This window comes from Pleurodeles waltl, chromosome 1_2, assembly GCF_031143425.1.
Source record: "Pleurodeles waltl isolate 20211129_DDA chromosome 1_2, aPleWal1.hap1.20221129, whole genome shotgun sequence".
In the NCBI taxonomy this organism is placed as follows: Eukaryota; Metazoa; Chordata; class Amphibia; order Caudata; family Salamandridae; genus Pleurodeles; species Pleurodeles waltl.
In genome coordinates, this window is record NC_090437.1 from 1,133,533,201 (window position 1) to 1,133,555,118 (window position 21,918).

A 21,918-nucleotide genomic window follows, 5' to 3' on the forward strand; every position below is an offset into this window, starting at 1 on the left:
GACCTTTTTTAAAGACCGGTGCGCCTTGTCTAAGGTGGTATACGTTGCTGCAAACTTGACCAGGTCCTTTACAAATGGCCCATCAAATATGAGACCCTGCGCCACTGGACCCGCCTCCGAGGAAGCGAGGTCGTTGAGGACATCAGTGTCCACTGTCACCCTGGATTCCTTAGCCTGGACCCCCATCTCCAGGATCTTAGTTATGGGGCCCAAATTGTCCAGCAATCTATCTTGACAGGAATGCCAGACCCTGTCCAGCCCTTTTTGGGGGTCCTTGGCCCATTTCTTTATAAAAGTCACCATGGTGGGATCCACCTCTTGTGTAACTGAAAGTTTGCCCTCCAGGTCTGGTCCAGGACACTCCGACCTAGCCTCACCCTGATGTCCTTGTCGAAACCCTGTCGGAAGTGTGACTGGACATAGCTAGCCACCTCCGGGAGGGGCGTCCAGTTGGTGGAACGTGGATGAACTATATCTGTAGGATCGAAAGTAGCACCTTGAGAGGCGCATGTTGGTCTGATCCACGGTCCGGGTGCTTCCTCCTGCTGGGACCAGGTTTTTCCTCCTGGTCACTATCTGATGCCTCCTGAGAGGAATCAGAACCTGCCCATTCGGAATAGTTGGAGGAGTTATCCGAGGGGGGGCGCTTGATTGCGAGGATTACTGTGGCAATGTTCATCCAGAACGGTAGCTGATAACCGCTTGAAGGCCTTGGATTATCCTTTGGAAGGCTTAGGTGGCTGGGGAGGTGTCTCTGCAGCTGCCACGATCGAGGGCAACCAGCGCTGCTGACGCGCAAAACTCTTAAGATGTGACGGCAGGGGGCCACGGGCTTTGGCCAAAGCCTTGTTCACAGAGAGCTGGACATTGGAATTCAACGCCTCCACCATACTCTATTCAAAAGAAGGGGATATCTCTTGCATCTCCCCAAACTCCTCCTCATAGTGTCGTAATTATCCATAGCGCAGTCTAGAGAGGGCAACCCCTCAGCAAGGGAAAACAGTCTGTGAACTGTATGACGAGTGAGTGCAACTCCAGCAGGTGCAAGCAATATAAAGCATGGAGGGAGGCGCCTGCAAGCATTCTAGGTAGATACTATGCACAACTTATACGACCCTGGACACTCTCTGATGCCTCAGGGCATAGTGAGCCAGGTAGCACAATTTAAATAGACTTTTCTCCTGTAATTATTTTTCACAAAATGGTAAAGCACACCGTAAACGGCCTTTTCAGTCTCAAGCTAGCGTTCAAATGACGTGCACGCAAATCATCGCATACGCGCAAGTGCCACCATCACGTAGGACTAGACTGGGGATTAGCGGCTGACTCAAGATGGTGGTGCTCCCTCTCCTGCCCCACAAAACAGTAAGGCGTGCGACAATGTGTCGCCGCCTCAGAGGCCGAAGCGCTCCCCTGAAAAGGAAAAACCCAATCAATGTTTAAGGATTGCTTCCGAAGGAATGCTTATGTTGACACTAAGCTCTGCTGATGGCCCGCAACCCGGTGTCGTCAGCCACACAGTTGTCATAACAAAACACGCTTTAGAATATGCGCTCACAGTTAGCTGAATGACAATATCAACATAACACAATGAAGAAGAAAGCGTGACTTAACTGGCTGCCAAGCAGCAAAGAAAGAGGAGGTTAAGATGGTGGTAGTGACTACTGAAGGGCCAGATGATTGTGGATTGGCCCATGTGATTCACAAACTGGAGTTCATGAGATTTGTGGTTTTATTGTAGTTTTTTCATTATTGTATCTGACTGGCTGCTGTAATATGTGTAGTAAAGAAAGGGACGCATAATCGGAGCCTCCGGTCCTGACATAGAATTATTTTCTCCCAGGCAAGTCCTTCGAACAAACAGTGAAGTCAAGACGCTGGATGTAGTTCTCGCCTTATATAACCGGGTACACGCTGCATGTGGTCTGATGACCGCACTATATCCAGGTTCCAACTACTGGTATCCAAGCCAGCTTCTCACCCCAATTCAAACTCCAGCCTGAAGCAGCAAGCTGCACAACTCAGCAGGTTGAAAACCTTCCATTATTTCAATCCATTTCTGTAAGAAATGTGGTCTTTGGTTGGCAGTCAGGTTACCCCCTTTCCAAACAAGGATCCTCACTCTAGTCAGAGTAAGTCACACACAATCCAATTTATCCCGTGCCCACCCTCTGGTAGCTTGGCACTGAGCAGTCTGGCTTAACTTAGAAGGCAATGTGTAAAGTATTTGTGCAATAAATCATGCAATAACACAGTATAACAGCATGCAAATACACCACACAGTGGTTAGAAAAATATAGAATATTTATCTGATTAAATGCAGGTCAAAACGATCAAGATTTGATAAGTACACGTTGAAATATCACTTTGGGAAAGGATAAAAAGAGTCTTTAGTTCTTAAAAAGCAACAAGTGTCTCTTGCAAGCACATGGTACCTGGTTTGCATTCAAAGTCTCTGCAAGGAGCTGTAGAGGAGGAGATGTGTGGAAAACGGGGAGGTCTGCATCGATTTCTCTGGTGCACACAAACGATGCGTGGATACGTTTTCACGCAGGGAAGGCTTTGCGTCGATTTCTGGTGCAAACACGTTGATCGTCTTCGGGTTGCGAGGTATTCCGATGCCCCGGGCACGATGCAGAGAAATCCTGGGCATGCAGGATGAAGTCACAGGGGCTGCGTCGATCCGGTGGGCGCTGCGTGGAAATTTCTGTTGCATGCAAAGCGCTGCGCCGATTCTTCTCACAGGAAGTCGGGCTGCGTCTTTCTGGCTCAGCTTTGCGTCGATCCAGTGGGCTGTGCATCAAAGTTCCGGGCGCAAAGCTGACGCTGCGCTGATCTCCACTCGGGGAGCCGGGCTGTGTCGTTCCGGTTGGTGTGCAGTGATTGTCTCACCGCAATGCAGGCTGTGCATCGTTTCTGGCAGACTGTGCATCATATTTTCACCGCACAAAGAGTTCTTTGCAGGATGAAGTCTTTTTTGGTCCTGAGACTTCAAGGAACAGGAGGCAAGCTATATCCAAGCCCTTGGAGAGCACTTCTCAGCAGAGCTAGAGGGCAGCAGGGCAAAAGCAGGGCAGCAGTCCTTTGCAGAAAAGCAGTCAGGTGAGTCCTTTGGGCAGCCAGTTCCTTGTGGCAGGTTGCAGGTCTTGGTTCAGAGTTTCTTCACTAGTGGTATCTTGTCTAGAAGTGTCTAAGTTGGTGGGGTCAGAGGCCCTGTTTAAATACCCAAATGTGCCTTTGAAGTGGGGGGGGCTTCAAAGAGTGGCTTAGAAGTGCACCAGGTCCCGTTTCCAATCCATCCTGTCTGCCAGGGTCCCAGTAGTGGGTTTGGCAGTCCATTGTGTGAGGGCAGGCCACTGCCCTTTCAAATGTAAGTGTCAGGTCCTCCACCCTCCCAGCCCAGGAAGACCCATTCAGTATGCAGATGTGTGCAGGTGTGACTGAGCATCCTGTGTTTGGGGTTGTCTGAGTGAAATGTACAAGGAAGCTGTCAAGTAACCTAGCCAGACGTGGATTGTGAGACACAGAAGGATTTAAGTGCAGAGAAATGCTAATTTTCTACAAATAGTATTAATATTAAATCCAACTTTACCAGTCAGCAGGATTTTGTATTACCATTCTGGCCATACTAAATATGACCTTGTTACTCCTTTCAGATCAGAAGCTACCACTCAAACAGTATAGGAGGGTAGCCCTAATGTTAGCCTATGAAAGGAGCAGGCCTCACAGCAGTGTAAAATTTATTTAGGAGTTCTACACTACCAGGACATATAAACTACACAGGTATATGTCCTGCTTTTTACCTACATAGCACCCTGCCCTGTGTGTTACCCAGATCCTACCTTAAGGGTGACGTATATGTAGAAAAAGGGGAGTTTAAGGCTTGGCAGTACTTTTAAATGCCAAGTCGAAGTGGCACTGAAACTGCACACACAGGCCTTGCAATGGCAGGCCTGAGGCATGGTAAAGGGGCTACTTGTGTGGGTGGCACAATCAGTACTGCAGGCCCACTAGTAGCAATTAATCTACAGGCCCCGGGCACATGTAGTGCACTTTATTGGGGACTTACAAGTAGATTAAATAAGCCAATTGGGTGTGAACCAATGTCACCATGTTTTTAAGGGAGAGAGCATATGCACTTTAGCACTGTTTAACAGTGGTAAAGTGCTCAGAGTCCTAAAATCAGCAACAACAGTGTCCAAAAAGTGGAGGTGGCAGGCAAAAAGTTAGGACCACTCTAATGCTGTCAGGTCTAACAATTTCAAATTTCAAAAATGTGCAGCAGTGCAAGAAAAAATGGCCTTCTATTTCTGCTGGAGCCTTTCACTGGGCCATTGAGATGCATGTACAGAGTAAAAGGACATGCTCAAATACCACCACACTCTTAAAAAATACACCTAGACCGCTAACTTCTACTTCCATATGCCTCACCCAAGACCCACCATTTTAATGCTAATATTCATTCCTTCTTCAGGGTCCACACGGGTAGGCTTTCATAGGCTGATAACGCCCGATATCCTTTTATATTCAGCACAAGCTGATGTTGGCAATGTGATCTACTATATAGTGAGAGTCAGATAACTTCCGTAAAGTACCCAATTTATACACAGAAAAACCAGAACCATCAGCACAGGTGGTGAAGTGTTTACATCTTAATGACCTTAAGATTGGATGCACTATGAGAATAACCTAACTAATCCATTGCGATAACCCCAATTTGGTCTGTGAAGTATATCAATAATCCATATACTCTGTTTTCTAAAAATTGCTCATTCAAATTTTAAAGTAAAATCTTACCATGCAAACTAACCTCCCCCCGTTAACTTTATACCATCTTTTCTTGTGTTCATCAACATCTTTATTGTCAGGGGCATATGTCAGTAAAATACCATTCCACTCCTTCAATTCTGTGTTGCAACAATTTATGGGAGAGTGTGGCATCTTCAGTATAATATTCTTGCCTTCAATCTTTCACTCAGTGGTATAGGGCATTTTAAACAATGTCTTCCAACTTCAAAGAAGACTCAGGACAGGTACGTTTCACAGGTGATTATTCAGCGTACATCTTCAATGACCAGTGAGGCAGCAGGAGAAACAGTAACTGTCACTTCTTACACCACACATTCCATAACCAACATTCTTTTACCTCACAAATACCTTGTGCCTCCCGTTCCAGCGATTAGCCACCCGCTAGCCCAAGAACCCAACAGCATTACTTTAAAAAGTGCTATGCTCCCCTCTAAGGGGCATATTTAAGAGCCCCTAGCACCACCTTAGTTCCACCATAGTGTAATTCTTTTGATGCTAAGGCGGTACTAAAGTGGCCTTTTCCCTGTGCCATATTTAAGAAGTGGCACAATGCGTGCAGAAGGCCCGCAAAAATGGCGCAGTGAAATTTAACAGATTTTAATGCAACATTTTTGGTATAATTTTTAATGCCTGCTCAGAGCAGGTGTTAAAATGACGGTCCAATAGAAACCTATGGGCCTCCTTGCACTTTGCTATACTAGTGTCAAAACTTTTGAAGCTAGTGCAGCAAAGCGCCACAATAGCGTCAAACATTTTGACCCTATTGTGCTAACGACCCCCAATGTTGCGAAGTTTTTGAAATACGGAGCAACCATGGTGTCATTAGGTGCCAGTAGGGGGGAGCACAGAAAAAGTGGTGCATCAACTCTGATGTGTCACTTTTTCTTAAACATGGGCCTGAGTATTTTCAGAACCACTTATTGGGGTTAGTCACAATAAATTCTCAAATTCTTCATTTAGATTAGGTATACTGTGCTTCGTTGTAAAGTGAGAAAATATGTAGACATCAGGCTGTAAAAAGTGTAGCGAGTCGGCAGTTAAGAGAGCACAAATGAAGCACAGTTTTAATTCTGAAGTGTGATAGAAACTAAGGCCCTCATTCTGACCCTGGCGGTCGGTGATAATGCGGCGGCCAAGCCGCCAACAGGCCGGCGGTCCAAAATATGCAATTCTGACCCTGGCGGGAACCGCCAACACAGCCCGCCGCATTAACACTCCGCCCGCCACGGCGGAACAAACAAACAGCGCGGCGGTCCCCGCCAACAGCCAGGCGGCAGACAATGTACCGCCCACCCTATCACGACCCACCAATCCGCCACCTTTTCCGGGGCGGGAGCACCGCCGATAAAAAGACTACGAACGGGAAAACGCTCACCTCTACGCACTCCACGCGAGATTCCGGCAGTATGGAACCCGAGTTGCAGGTCATCCCCGCACTCCTATACCTGCTCATGTACCAGGAGCACGCCCGGCGGCGCGGAAGACATCGGTGAGTACTGCACCTACGACACAGGGGAGGGAAAAGATTACCGGCACACACCCACCCACCCATACCCACTACAACACACACATCAATGCATTCCCACAGATCACTGTCACAACCCACAAACCCCCCCCCCGAAATAATGCAAAGACCAAAAGAAGAGATCATAAACGGACAGATATATTGAAATATGGACACCAGTAATCCCAATAAATAAATAAACTATGTACAAAATATATACAGCTACTAAATGTAGTCCAACCACTGTCCGTGGACCACAGGGGTCCTGTGCAAAGGGGCAAGGCCCAGTCCCACGACAAGAACTCCACGGAGAGAACACTGCAGGGGCATCAGAAAGAAAATAGGACAGGCACCTCAGGGGGAAGGGAAGGGGGGGCACCTCAGCCACTTGAGTACACGACGCCAGATCCACGAGGGGACTCCATGACCACTGGGCCATCCTGGGGAGTGCAAAGCCACAGTCCATACAGTCCATACAGTGGGTGGCCTGCCCACTGGGCCATCCTAGGGAGTGCAAAGCCACAGTCCATACAGTCCATACAGTGGGTGGGCTGCCCACTGGGCCATCCTGGGGAGTGCAAAGCCACAGTCCATACAGTCCATACAGTGGGTGGCCTGCCCACTGGGCCATCCTGGGGAGTGCAAAGCCACAGTCCATACAGTCCATACAGTGGGTGGCCTGCCCACTGGGCCATCCTGGGGAGTGCAAAGCCACAGTCCATACAGTCCATACAGTGGGTGGCCTGCCCACTGGGCCATCCTGGGGAGTGCAAAGCCACAGTCCAAACAGTCCATAACAGACCCCACTGCCACTGGAGGAGGCATGTTGGCCAGAGGACATCCTGCAGCCCTGCCCGAGACAGATCCTGCCCTGCCACGTCTGCCAAAGGGCCAGCGGTTCTTGCCTGGAAGGGCCCAGTTCAGCGCTTCTTGCCTTGAAGGGCCCAGTTCAGCGCTTCTTGCCTTGAAGGGCCCAGTTCAGCGGGTCTTGCCTTGAAGGGCCCAGTTCAGCGGTTCTTGAGACGGCGGGGCCCAGTTCAGCGGTTCTTGAGACGGCGGGGCCCAGCGGAGCGGTGCTGGAGACGGCGGGGCCCAGTTCAGCGGTTCTTGAGACGGCGGGGCCCAGCGGAGCGGTGCTGGAGACGGCGGGGCTCAGTTCAGCGGTTCTTGAGACGGCGGGGCCCAGTTCAGCGGTTCTTGAGACGGCGGGGCCCAGTTCAGCGGTGCTGGAGACGGCGGGGCCCAGTTCAGCGGTTCTTGAGACGGCGGGGCCCAGCGGAGCGGTGCTTGAGACGGCGGGTCCCAGTTCAGCGGTTCTTGAGACGGCGGGGCCCAGTTCAGCGGTTCTTGAGACGGCGGGGCCCAGTTCAGCGGTGCTGGAGATGGCGGGGCCCAGCGGAGCGGTGCTTGAGACGGCGGGGCCCAGTTCAGCGGTTCTTGAGACGGCGGGGCCCAGTTCAGCGGTGCTGGAGACGGCGGGGCCCAGCGGAGCGGTGCTTGAGACGGCGGGGCCCAGTTCAGCGGTTCTTGAGACGGCGGGGCCCAGCGGAGCGGTGCTTGAGACGGCGGAGCCCAGTTCAGCGGTTCTTGAGACGGCGGGGCCCAGCGGAGCGGTGCTGGAGACGGCGGGGCCCAGTTCAGCGGTTCTTGAGACGGCGGGGCCCAGTTCAGCGGTTCTTGAGACGGCGGGGCCCAGTTCAGCGGTGCTGGAGACGGCGGGGCCCAGTTCAGCGGTTCTTGAGACGGCGGGGCCCAGTTCAGCGGTTCTTGAGACGGCGGGGCCCAGTTCAGCGGTGCTGGAGACGGCGGGGCCCAGCGGAGCGGTGCTTGAGACGGCGGGGCCCAGTTCAGCGGGGCTTGAGACGGCGGCCGGTCTATGGCCAACTGCTCATTGCCTGGTGGTGCCCTCCTGGGCAGCGGGGATGGTGCTCCTTCAATGCCCACCTGGGCTGTGGGTGGTGGGGCCCTCCTGGCCAGCTGGGCTGGGTCCTCCCTGGGCAGCGGCTATGGGGGTGGTGGGCTCCTCCTGGGCAGCAGGCCTGCTGCCTGACCTCTCCGACTTGCTGCCCTTGCCCTCCTTAGTCGGGAGTCTGTGGCCCTTTCCTCCCTTTGGAGCTGTGGCTGGTGACTGTCTCTGGGTGGTGTCCGGGGGGGATGTAGAAGCCGGGCTCCTGCGGCGCCCCTTCCGCCTTCTGCTCCTCTTCCCAGGGGGTGGGCTGGCTGTCCCCTTGCTGCTGGGCGAAGATCCAGACATGCGGGCTGGTGGGCTCCAATACCCCTGCACCCTTGTCAAGGGGGCTGCAGGGCTGGTGGTGGCTGAGGTGCTCTTCTTACCCCGACGAGAAGGAGGGGGGGGCTCAGGGTCAGGAAAGAAGTTAGCAGTGGCGAGGAAGAGTTTCTTGGGACAATGGAGAGTGGTAGGTACAGTGGGAATGGGAGTGGAGGGAGAGGATGTGGTTGTAGGTGAGTCACGTTTGCTGTCTTTGGGTGCAGGTGCAGGAGGGATAGGCTGTCGTGAGGTGGATGGCTGTTGGGTGGGTGGGTGGCTGCGTTTGTGTGGTGTGGAAGAGGGGGTGACAGACACAGTGGGAGAGGACACAGGGGACGTGTAAATGGCAGTGGGGGTGGTGACTGCACGTGTGCGGACTGGAGTGGAGGGTGTGCTGGTGATGGAAACACTGGCTGATGGTGAGGTGAATGGAGGTGTGAGTGTAGACGTCACAGGGAGGGAGGAGGGAGACGAGGAGGTGGGGGTCACAGAGGTGGTAGTGACTGTTGGCATGTCTGCATCGGAATGTTGCGTGTGTGAATGTCTGCGTGATCTGTGGTGCTTATGTTTGGATGAGCTTCTCTTGGGTGTTGAGGTGTGTGCAGGCTGGTCTGATGGTGTGGGTGGGACAGGCAGAGGAACAGGAGACTGGGAGGAGGGAGTTAGTAGAGGGAGGCAGGAGACAGGGACAATGGCTGCCGTCAGTGCTGAGGCCAGAGCCTGGAACGATCGCTGATGGGCAGTCTGACCCGAATGAATGCCCTCCATGTACGCATTGCTGCGATGAACCTCCCTCTCCACCCCCTGGATGGCATTCAAAAGGGTAGTCTGCCCAACAATGAGCGTTCGGAGGAGGTCAATGACCTCCTCACTGAGGGCAGCGGGGGTAACAGGGGCAGGGCCTGAGGTGCCTGGGGCGAAGGAGATGCCCGGCTTCCTGGCAGAGCGGGCACGGGGCGAACGCTGAGGGGCTGCTGGGAGGGCGGAGATGGTGCGCTGGGTGGCGGCTGTACCTGTAATGGCGGGGGGCACGGATGGTGCCACCCCCGCAAGGGAGCTCCCTTCCGAGGACGTGTCCGTGTTGCTGCAGGGTCCAGTCGTCCCCGTTGTGGAGCTCCCCTCGCCCTCCGTCTCACTGGTCCAGTCTGACTCTGTGGCATGGCCCTCCTGGGCCATGTGAGATGCAGCTCCCTCCTGCCCCGATGCCACTTCTCCTCCGCCTGATGATGCTGATGCACACAAGCACAGAAAGACAAACAAAAAGGGGGGGGGAGAGAGAAATAAAGGGATATTGAGTACATGGATCTCCGGTACAGTTAGCGGACATGACAGACACAGATGCCCCCTGCACTAAGTTGCGCACTTGGGGTCCGCTACGCATTCCGTGGTACATGCCCTACACGCCTAGAGTTGACAACTGCACCCATGGATGACACGGCCCAGGGATGGCTGTACTGACAAACTACTGAGGGTGGTGGCTGGGGACACAGGGGCTTACGGGGGTGCCCAGCCTACAGATATCGCCCTGGCCTAGGGGGACCCACAGCCCTCCTCCCCCACCCAGACACCTCCACTGCGCGACAACAGAGTAGATAATGCTTGTACTCACCCCCTTGTGTCTGCTGTGCTGCCCTCACGCGCCCATCCAAATCAGGGTAGGCCACCGCCAGGATCCGGAACATCAGGGGGGTCAGTTGACGGCAGGCACCCCGCCTACGTTGGGAGGCCATCCCCAGCAGAGACTCGGCGGTCTTCTTGGTCCCGCGGCGGATGTCCTCCCACCTCTTGCGGCAGTGGGTGCCCCGTCGATGGTGGACCCCCAGGGTCCGGACTTCCTTGGCGATGGCACGCCAAATCCCGATCTTCTCATGGGCGCGGACCTATGTGACACTTACAGGGAGGGAGAAATACCACGTTCAAGTTTGTCTGCATTTTCGTTGCCAGTGGCCCAACGCCCCCCATCCCCGCCAGGCCCCCCGCCATGCCCCCCACCAGGCCCAACATGCCCCCCCATCCCCGCCAGGCCCCCCGCCAGCCCCAACATGCCCCCCCATCCCCGCCAGGCCCCCCGCCAGGCCCCCAAGCCAGGCCCAACGCCCCCCATCCCCGCCAGGCCCCCCGACATGCCCCCCACCAGGCCCAACATGCCCCCCCATCCCCGCCAGGCCCCCCGCCAGCCCCAACATGCCCCCCCATCCCCGCCAGGCCCCCCGCCAGCCCCAACATGCCCCCCATCCCCGCCAGGCCCCCGCCAGGCCCCCAAGCCAGCCAGTGGCCCCAAATCCAGATTGAATTAAACTCACTTGTTGGTCTGGAGGACGGTAGAGTAGCGCATACTGGGGGAGGACCCCATCCACAAGTTTCTCCAACTCCTCTCCAGTGAAGGCAGGGGCCCTTTCCCCAGGCGCAGCAGCCATTGTCCCTTCCAGACCGAGGTCACAGCAACACTTGCAGTATAGGTCCTCTCCTGTGAAAGTTCAAGTCGCAAGTGGATAAGTAGATAGAAAATGGCGGTCACGTCCGCGGCGGTGCGTACCGCGGCGGTGCGTACCGCCACCGCCGGCGCCCTTCGCCATTGGCTCCTGAAACCCATAGGCTTCAATGTTAACCAATGCGGCTTCGCGCCGCGGTCTTCGCCCGCCGCCCGCCGCGGTGTGACACGCCAGCGCATTGACCTCACATCCCATTGTCACACTTCACAGGTCAGGCAGCCGCCATTTCGAGGGTCCACATGGCTCAATTTCAACTGCGTCACCCAGTCCTAGGCCTTGCATAGCCACTCAGACACGCCATTCACTGCATAGGGAATCGTTTACTGTGCTAGCTGTGAGTACGTACCTGTGGGTTGCTTGACTGTGTGCTCCATGTTGTCCTTCCCAGGCACCGTCCGCTGGGTTTGGCGAGGAGACGGATGAATCCTCCCGTGTACCGACCGCTGGTGGACCTGTCGACAATGGAAGAACGCCACATTATCCTGACCTACCGTCTTAACCGTGCCACTATACATGAACTGTGTGCCCAGCTGGAGCCCGACCTGATGTCCCCCATCCGCCAACCCACAGGGATTCCCCCTCTGGTGCAGGTCCTGTCAGTACTCCATTTCTTGGCAAGTGGTTAATTTCAGACAACAGTGGGAATTGCTTCTGGGATGTCTCAGCCCATGTTTTCGAAGGTGTTATCCAGAGTGTTGTCTGCCCTGATGAAATACATGAGGAGCTACATCATTTTCCCTGAGGTGGGCGAATTGGCTGCAGTGAAGGGTGATTTCTACACCCTTGGACATATTCCCAACGTCATTGGTGCCATTGATGGGACCCATGTGGCTTTGGTTCCCCCAAGAGACAGGGAGCAGGTGTACAGGAACAGAAAAAGTTACCATTCAATGAACATCCAGGTGGTGTGTTTGGCTGACCAGTACATCTCGCATGTAAATGCCAAATTCCCAGGGTCAGTGCATGACGCCTACATCCTGAGGAATAGCAGCATCCCTTACGTGATGGAACAGCTAGAGAGACACCGTGTATGGCTATTGGGGGACTCTGGGTACCCCAACCTGTCGTGGCTACTGACCCCAGTAAGGAATCCCCGGACCAGGGCAGAGGAACGGTACAATGAGGCCCATGGGCGTACTAGGAGGGTGATCGAACGCACCTTTGGCCTCCTAAAGGCCAGGTTTCGGTGCCTGCATATGACAGGTGGATCCCTAATGTACTCACCTAAGAAGGTGTGTCACATCATCGTGGCCTGCTGCATGCTTCACAACCTGGCTTTGCGCCGCCAGGTGCCTTTCCTGCAGGAGGATGGTCGAGACGGTGGTGTTGTGGCAGCGGTGGAACCTGAGGAGAGTGACGAGGAGGAAGACGACGGGGCTGAAACAGACAACAGGGACAGAATCATTGAACAGTACTTCCAATAGGACACAGGTAACAATTCAAAGATAATTTAGTAAATGTGAACTACTCTCCTGCATCTCTGCTGCCTGTCTATTTGCCCCAGTGTATGATGACTGAGTTGTGGCTTTTCCCTCCCTATTTCAGATCTGGGGTCCCCACTACGAGTCCTGTGCTTCGTTTCCCCATGGACTACAGCTTTGTGGCAGCTGTTTGTTGACTTCACTATGTACAAGGACATATTTGCACTGTCATGTCAATTACAATATATTGAAATCACAGCCAGACTCCAGATAGTTTTGTGCAAAATAGGTGTTTATTTAAGTGCTCAAAATGGGATGGGTGGTTTCAAGTGGGTGGGGGCTATGGTGAAGGAATGTCCATGGCAGAGTCCAGAGTAACAGTCACACAGGTGCATTGTCCAGAGGCCTGTGGAGAGATGGAGCATGGGCAGTTCAAGGATGGACAGGGTGACAATGTGGGACAGTGGGATGACATCAGGTGGTATCCTTTGCTGGCGGGGGTCTTGACATCCTACTCTGTCTTCTTGCGAGATCTCAGGGCCCTCTTGCGGGGTGGTTCTTCTCCTGCAGGAGGTGGGGGTCTGGTGGGCTGCTGCTGTGCGGGGGCCTCCTGTCCACTAGCGCCGGCGGAGGTGGTTGGCTGTTCTTGGTCCAGGCTAGTGGCAGGGGCCCTTGGGTGTTGTTGAGTGTCCGTCCTGGTGTTGATGAGGTCCTGCAGCAGCCCTACCATGGTAACCAGGGTGGAGGTGAGGGCTCTGATGTCCTCCCTGTACCCCCGATAGTGTTCCTCCTGCAGTACCTGGATCTCCTGGAACCGGGCCAGTACCGTCGCCATCGTCTCCTGGGAGCGGTTGTATGCTCCCATGATGGTGGTGAGGGCCTCGTGGAGAGTGGGTTCCCTGGGCCCGTCCCCCCCCTGTCGCACAACTGCCCTCCGAGTTGCCCTGTTTCCCTGGGCCTCTGCCCCCTGGCCGGTGTGCCCACTACCACTGCCCCCAGGTCCCTGTTGTTGTTGGGGTGGTGGGTTATCCTGGGTGCCCTGTAGTGGTAGACACACCGCAGATTGACGCGCCCTGGAGACAGAGGCATGGGCCCGCTGGGTGGGAGCTGTGCTGGTGTTCCCAGAGGGGTTTGGGTCTGTAGTGGCCTGGGCCTGTGTGAGGGGAACCGACTGTCCAGAGGTCCCCGATGGTCCGGGCTGGTCATCGGTGTCCAGGTCGACAGAGCTGCTGTCATCGCTGACGGCCTCTTGGGTGGGGGGTGTGGAGAATTCTGGGCCCTCCGCGGCGGTGTGTTGACGGTCGGGTCCTGCAGGGGTATAGAGGTATGGTTATAGTTTCAATGTGTGGCATATGGGTGTATCTGTGGGTTCCCGTGTCCCCAAGTGCTGGCATTCGTGTGTGGGTGCTTTGGTGAGGGTGGCTTGTGGGGGGGATGTGTATATGCATTGGGCATGCTTTGGTGATGGGTGTCCATGCTTAGTGGACGCATGCAGGCCTAGGTTTTTGGATGTGTGGGTTGTGATGGTGAGACATTGGCAGGGAATAGGTGTGCTGGGGGTGGGGGTGAGGATGGTGGTGGGGGTGAGGATGGGGGTGGGGGTGAGGGTGGGGGTGAGGATGGGGGTGGGGGTGAGGGTGGGGTTCGAGGATGGGGGTGAGGGTTGGGGTATGATTTGGCATGCAGGTGGGGGGGAAGCAGTAGCGAAGCTTCAACTTACCAGTATCCATTCCTCCACCGACTCCTGCGAGGCCGTCAGGATGCAGGATGTTCAAGACTTCCTCCTCCCATGTTGTAAATTGTGGGGGTTGAGGTGGGGGTCCTCCGCCAGTCTTCTGCACGGCGATGTTGTGCCTGGATACCATGGAACGCACCTTCCCCCGTAGGTCGTTCCATCGCTTCCTGATGTCTTCCCGATTTCTGGGGTGCTGTCCCACAGCGTTGACCCTGTCGACAATCCTCTGCCATAGCTCCGTCCTCCGGGCAATGCTGGTGTATTGGATCTGTGTGCCGAACAGCTGGGGCTCTACCCGAACGATTTCCTCCACCATGACCCTGAGTTCTTCGTCTGAGAAGCGGGGGTGTCTTTGGGGTGCCATGGGGTGGTGTGTATGATGTGTGGGGTGGAGTATGTGTAGTTAAGTGTGTTGAGTGTGGTGGTGTGTGTTGTTTTGTGTGTGGATAGTGTGTGGGTGATGGTGTGGAGTGGCTGTGGCTGCTAGTTTGTGGATGGTGGTGTCTCGCTCTGGCCTTCTTTCAGAATTTGTGGTCGTAGGGGTTTGTGGGTGATGTGGGTGTGTGTTTTATATTGTATTGTGTGTGTGGGAGTGGTGTGTGTATGTGTATCAGGTGTGTGGTATTCAAATCGGCCAATGTGGCTGAGTTTTGTTCGTTTGTGTGTATTCTGACCGCGGCGGTGTGTCCCGCCAATGGAATACCGCGTTTGAAAGACCGCCGCGTGGATTCGTGGGTCGTAATGGCATGGGCGTATTTCTGTTGGCGTGACGGTGGAGGTTTTGTCACCTCCACTTTTCCGCCGACCGCTGGTCTGGCGGTCTGTTGTGGCTGTCGGATTTTCGGAGGTTTGCCTTCTGCGGGTCAGAATGACCGTGGCGGGTTTCCGCGACCGCGGCGGGATTATGGAGGATTTCTGACCGGCGGTAGGCGCCTTTTACCGCCGAGGTCAGAATGACCACCTAAGATTTTAATAGGATCAAAACAAATCAAGACGCTTTACTTGGTGACGCGCAAATGATATTTACGGAACCCTGTTTGCCACACATTCTCATTTGTGCGCTATATAGTTTTGTCAGTAAAATATTTATGCATGTGCAAATGTAGTGGCCATTTCAGTAAAAAATGTGCTGTTTATAAATGAGAATCCGCTACCTTGCCATGCTTTAATAATATATTTGCAACAGTGTGCTCCAAAATGCACCACCAACTATATAGTGCAACATCCTTACCACTATGCTGCAGAATGTGCATGGCTCATCCGCTACGCTTGCGTTACCCTTGGACTTTTCACAATCCCTATGGCTTCAGGTAAGATTGATGGCGGCACCCCCAGTCTGATAACTGTTTCAGCATCTGCGGGATAGGGAACCATACAATACACAGTGTCGTAGTCATAAACTCACCGGAGGTTGTTAGATTCATTTGTCACACATTGTGCAGAAACTTTAATTGCTCTGCTGATCAGTGTTTCTCCAAAGGTAACCTGAAAGTCATTCTTCATCTTCAAGGTACAAGTTTTGTTACCCTTTGATAAGTTTATTTCTAGAAGCCCATCGGAAGAACACGATAACTAGGAAGAAAGTTCAGCAGTTCATGCACTTCAGAATTTACATTGGAGATATGCTCGTAAGAGTGTGAAAGACAGTCGGTGGAGAAATGCTTGCCCATGCAATATAACATACAGTATGCAAATTACAGGAACACCAGGCATTTCCATTTTATAGCATTTTGTTTTGCCAGGTGCATAATAAGTGACATGTACTACCTGAATAATAAGTGACTTCTGCTGGGTCAGTAGTCCATGGAACCCATATATTTGTTGCCATACTTGTCGGTTTCCAGAACCACCTGTTTTGATGTAAAACATATCATGTTAGAATGCATAGAATCGTAACACAATTAAATGATGGAGGCAGAAATAATGTGCATTAACCAGATGAGTGAGGAATATTTACAAATTCAAGGGCCAGATATTTCTTTCCTCAAATATTTGAAATGTGTAGTTCAGTGGTTCTTAACCTATGGTATGAGGATCCCTTGGGGTCTGCAAGGCCTACTCATACGTCTATAACTGTTGTACTAAAATAAATAATATTCAAATTAATAAATTCAAATTAATAAAGTATATACAAATAAAGGAGCAAAATTTTAAATTTGAAAACGTTTTCTATATTTGATTGTGAATTACACAAAATATTTCAATATTAGAGCATTCTTTTGGTGTATACTTTTTTTGTATTTTGTGTACTGTTTTGAGGTTCAAATCATAGAAATTGCTTATGCCTGGGGTCCCCGGCTTCCAATAATGACTCAGTAGGGGTCCCCAGATTCCAGTAATGATTCAATCGGGGTCCACAGACCACAGACGTCAAAATGTTAAGAACCGCTGGTGTAGTTAAATCAGCAGTCATAACATATATTTTACATATGATATGTCTGTAGGTGGGTGGAAGAACTTCTCTTTTTAGCGGTCTACCCACAAGACCTCACTGAACATTGGGCTAAGACAACTAGCAGCATATTCACGAAAACATATTTTACATTCTAGCTCACTCCTTTTATGTGAAATAAACCATCTATAAATTATCAAGCCGTCAAACTTGTGACACTCTGCCCTTGTTAATGTATGGCCTTTAAAATTCCTATAGAATGTGCCTCAGTTAACTTATTCGGACAGTATCTCATGGTCAAGACGAAAATAAGTTGGCAAAAGTCCCATTCCACTGAGCCCAGCGCAATCAATCAATTAGGGAATTTGTAAATTGCACTACTCACCCGTGAGGGTCTCAAGGCTCTGGGGGGGAGGGGTGGCTACTGCTCGAACAGCCATGTCTTGAGATGTCTCCTGAAGGTAAGGAGGTCCTTGGTCTGATGCAGGTGGGTGGGAAGAGTATTCCACATCTTGGCGGCGAGGTGCAAGAACAATCCGCCACTGGTGGTTGTTCTGTGGATGTGTGGGACGGTGGCGAGGGCAACGTCGGCCGAGCAAAGCTGTCGGGTATGGGTGTAGAAGGCGAGCCGTCTGTTGAGGTATTCTGGTCCGGTGTTGTGCAGTGCCTTGTGAGAGCGGGTGAGGCGTTTGAAGGGGATTCTCTTGTTGACAGGGAGCCAATGTAGGTCTCTCAGGTGGGCTGTGATGTGGCAGTGGCGAGGGATGTCAAGGATGAGGTGTGCAGAGACGTTCTGGATGCGTTGCAGTGTTTTCTGGAGTATGGCAGTGGTTCCCGCGTAGAGGGCAATGCCGTAGTCCAGTTTGCTGCTTACAAGGGCTTGGGTGACTGTTCTTCTGGTTTCAGTGGGGATCCATTCGTAGATCTTCCGGAGCATGCGGAAGGTGTTGAAGCAGAAGGAGGAGATGGCGTTGACTTGCTGGGTCATAGATAGTGAAGAGTCCAGGATGAAACCCAGGTTGCATGCGTGGTCGGTTTCAGGCAGCTGTTTTTCATCCATTCGGCGATGCCCTTCATTCCTTCGTGGAGGTTGGTCTTATCGGTGTCCTTGGTGAGGGACAGGATCAGCTGGGTGTGTGTCTGAAAACTTATTGTGTAAGGTAGTTTGCCACATTTGATGCAGAGAGGATTGTTTAGTGAACTGAACACTCACCAGTGACAGATGTAGAGGTCAGAAGGTCAAGAGTTTGCATCCCAACAAGGGAGCCTCAGCTCTAAACCCTTCCATGGTATTTAAATTGAGTACCATCAATTGGCTTATAGTATCATCTGTTATTTACAAAATGAAAAATATGAGTAGTGAGCGATTGAGTGGTTTATAATAAACAGGTTGATTGAATTCTAAACCCAAATTTCACAAAACATAAATGCCACCACAAGGCGGAATCATTTCTCCACTCGTGTTCAACCTGCACCTCACCCCTTTTCAGACCAGGCCATTCAACCTAACAGGATATAATTATGAAGATGAAAAGCAGAGTATCTTAAAATTGGTAAAGCATCAAGGACACAAACTCATCCAGACTTGATGTGTGTCACCAAATACGATAAGAGCTCCACTTTGTTCACTGAAGCACAATACCAAAATGTTTCCTACATAGACCACATTTCAAATACAATATCTTTCCAACCAAGCACTTCCTCATGTTATAGTGTTCTCCCCTCCATCAATCACTTTGGCTCCTCAAGAGGGTATAAAGCACTACAAGTATGCAATTATAGCTATATAAAATGAAAGAGCACCTGATTCCTTCATGCTGTCCAAAAGAGCAGTGCTAATGGGAAAATGTTATATTTATGTTGTTTATTGTTTATTTATTTGATTAATAAAGCACACAAGTGCCAGAAAAATTGTGCTTTAATGCACTTGCGGAGGAGCTATAACACACACAAAATGTAAATGTGATGTTAAAGAATACTACCAAAACATAAGTGAAAACTTATTTACAGTTGGAATATATTGTAAGTAATTTTGCCACTAAGAGCGTCTTTCAACTGATGGATCTCTTTGACAAAATAGCACCTTGGCCTCAACATTTCTGAATGTTAATTAACAATAAGTTTTCCCTGACGTAATTTGGGGAAACCAGTAATGACTTAATTGCTGATTCTGATAGCTGAATGTAGGCTCTAATGCTTTCACCTCGTCCTTTTACCTTCATTTAAATAGGAATTACAAGAACCAATTCCAACATAAAATTTTACTTCAAATGTACAATTTATTCCCCACCCACACCTTTTGATGTAAAAACTGCAGGTATAGTGACAATGAACACCACTCACAAAACTGCATTGGCTTAACAATACAACAAGGTTTTAGAAGCATGCAAATATAATCTATCGACCCCTGTTGATAACAACTTTATCTGCCTTAATTGCATTTAGAACTTACAAACTAATCAAGAGACTCAATGAGAAAAGAGCAAAAACTAGACAGAGGAGGAAAGACATAGAAAGGAAGACTAGGAGGAGCATATATTATTGTAACCTTAAGGGGTTGGAAGATTATAACAGACCTTATTGGAACAAGACTTTGAAATTTTGAGCTGTGTCATTGAAATGAGAATTGGTCTATTTTGTGATGGTGTAGTTTGCCATCAAAGGAGAGACTGATAGAGCCTGAAATTTAGTGGTGTCCCCCGTGTCACAAAAGTCATCAGAATGTGACAATTATGCCTTATGATAATCAGAGTACTAACAGTTTAAAACGTAGAGAAATGCATTGACATGTTTATGAATGTGTCTTTTTATAATGCAGAGTTCGACTCTGGTGGTATTTGAATTAAATCAAAAGTTAACAAGACTAAAGTGGTATTGAAATGTAAAATGTAATTTAGACTGTAGACTATTAGAATACATCAAACTGAATTGAATTTCTAATGATTATTGGTTGATATTTGTGTGCATAAATAGAAAAAATTTAGTTATATCTATTGAAGGGTATTAACAGAATTCTTGCACGTTTAAATTAAATGTAACATGCTATTATTGAAGTATTATTAAAGATGAATTTACAAATGTGCATAGTAATTGTTTTATTAAAACATATTAATTATACGTGTTGATGACATTTTTCTTGTGTAAGCTCAAGTGAGGCCTGTAAATTGCATTTCATGACTGTGTAGGAATGCTGATTTATTTTTTCATAATGTAGCTTCCTTTCAGATTTTGTTCCCATCAGAAGTCTACCTTTTAGTAATAGACCTCATAGTTTAAATGTACAGAAGTTGAATTTCAGTGGCCTTGGAAATGGAACATTGTGGAACATGGATTGCCGTTTTATACAATTGTTTCAAACCTGCAAGGAGTCTCATAGATGGAAGATGTTCCCATGACGGTCCTGCAAATGGAGGTGTATGTTGCAGTTTGGAGTTGTTTGATCAATTATTATTGGATAATGCCCCAGTAATGTATTGAGGACTGATTGCCCTGGTGAATCAAATCATTTAATGAACTTTAATATTACAGTGTTTAGTTCCACTTTGGTCAGAGCAAAGATCTGATGTTAGTTGCCATATTTACAGAAGATGCTGCAGAATTGCACATGCCTTTTGACCTAAACTCTTGCTGATTAAAAACCTTTGTATACCGAGCCTCTTGGAGATTTTAGATTTTAGCTGTCTGAATTTTCTTTTCTCCAAATTCTTTTTATTCTTTTTGTCCATTTTGTTTTTTGCCTGCATGTGTTTTGGACCCACACATTTTAGTTCCTGATTCTGCCACATTAGGGTTTTCCCTTTTGAATCAGTGAAAATTGTTAATGGCTATTTGATTCATGCTAACTAACCTGAGCAATGCTTATTATTTCTGCCACACTTAATTCTTTTAGTGTTCTGTATTTTGGTTATTGAATGTTTAGTTTTGTTAGTTTAGTTCCACTAAACTTCTTTCGATGCCTTGGGCAACCTTTGGTGATAGTGTATGTTTATAATTTCGTATTGAGAATAATCTACATGAATTTAATCCTGAGTGTGTAATAAATCCCCATAACTTTAGTCCTGACAAGAGTTTTCCTTGTGTGGCCAAATGGGTCATACTACTTAAATTAACTGCATTGAAATTGAAATTTGTTTGATGGTTCGACCACACTCTACTGCTGGGTCAAAGGGTCCATCAACCTCGCTGAGCATTGAAGTCTGCGAATGATGAAAATGCTACAGCTCTCATAAATATTTGTGTGTGAGTAAATCTACTCACAGGGCACTGACGGGCATACCTAACAAAAGTGTTGCTGCATACAGTGCAGCACCACTTTTCTTGCTCCCCTGAGTGCCCCCCCTAACGCCACCATGTGTGCGCTGTGTTTAAAATACGGGGCAGTAGTTAGGGGACTAACGTCAGAACTTTTTACACTAGTCCAGCACTTTGCAGGTTTAGCGTAAAAAATACCGACGCTAATCCTGCAAAGCACCCTGAGGCCCATTGTTACCAATGGAAGCCTCCATTTAACGCCTGCTCTAAGCATGAAGCCCACACATGCTTTCGAATGAGAGTGTTAGTTAGGGATGCCTGATCAAATATCTAAAGTGGACTTTTTATTCATTGATTTTGATTGTTTCAACTGCACAAACTAAATGTATGTTGTTTCTATTTTCCACTTGATTCTGTTGCTATTTTGCATGGTTCTTTTGGAGTGTTTAATGATAAATGCTTTGATTAGATTGAGAGTCTTCAGGTGTTCTGGACAGCCTGTGATGTTTCTGTATTTCCATCATTTGGACTTGTGCATGATTTACGTAATCTTAACATTGTTAATCTAAAATGCAATACATGTTTAAATATTACTAAACCGGTGTGGTGATTCATGGCCACATAGGTCATGGTGTGTTCAAATTACTGCCTCCAATTGATTATATTGATTATTTGATGTCATGTTTGATGATTATTGGTTCATACTGTCTGTTTGGATGATTTCACACTCCTGTCTGAGTCAACCTCTGCACAACAGTGCAGTCTGACTCTCAGGATATTACCCTGGGTGGTCAAGGTCCTTCCAGTAAAGGCTGTGTGCCTCTTAGAATTTTTCCTTGAAGGTGGAGGTTACAGAAGGTTCAGAGATAGCGGCATTCAGACTGCAAAAATCCAAGTGAACCAAGCGTGAATGGATGTTTCTTGTGGACATAAGTTGGCTGGACACCCTTTAACTGACAACTTTAAGATTTGAACTTTAACCTGTAATGGGTTCTCGAGATTTGAAGAAGCACTGTTGCTGAACTCATGGAACAACTTTGGTCTT

At 49.8% G+C, this 21,918-nt stretch overlaps 1 protein-coding gene across 4 annotated transcripts in view; it reads right to left on the minus strand.

Annotated features, from left to right (window-relative positions):
* The window catches only part of LOC138248803 (uncharacterized), a 254,919-nt gene that overhangs the window by 174,918 nt on the left and 58,083 nt on the right, over positions 1-21,918 (minus strand). For all 4 annotated transcript variants that reach the window (XM_069202737.1, XM_069202746.1, XM_069202719.1 and 1 more), the window contains exon 2: positions 15,998-16,080. In XM_069202737.1, the coding sequence (XP_069058838.1) occupies positions 15,998-16,058 (61 nt within the window). In that variant the 5' untranslated portion in view covers positions 16,059-16,080. The remainder of the gene's footprint in view (positions 1-15,997; positions 16,081-21,918) is intronic.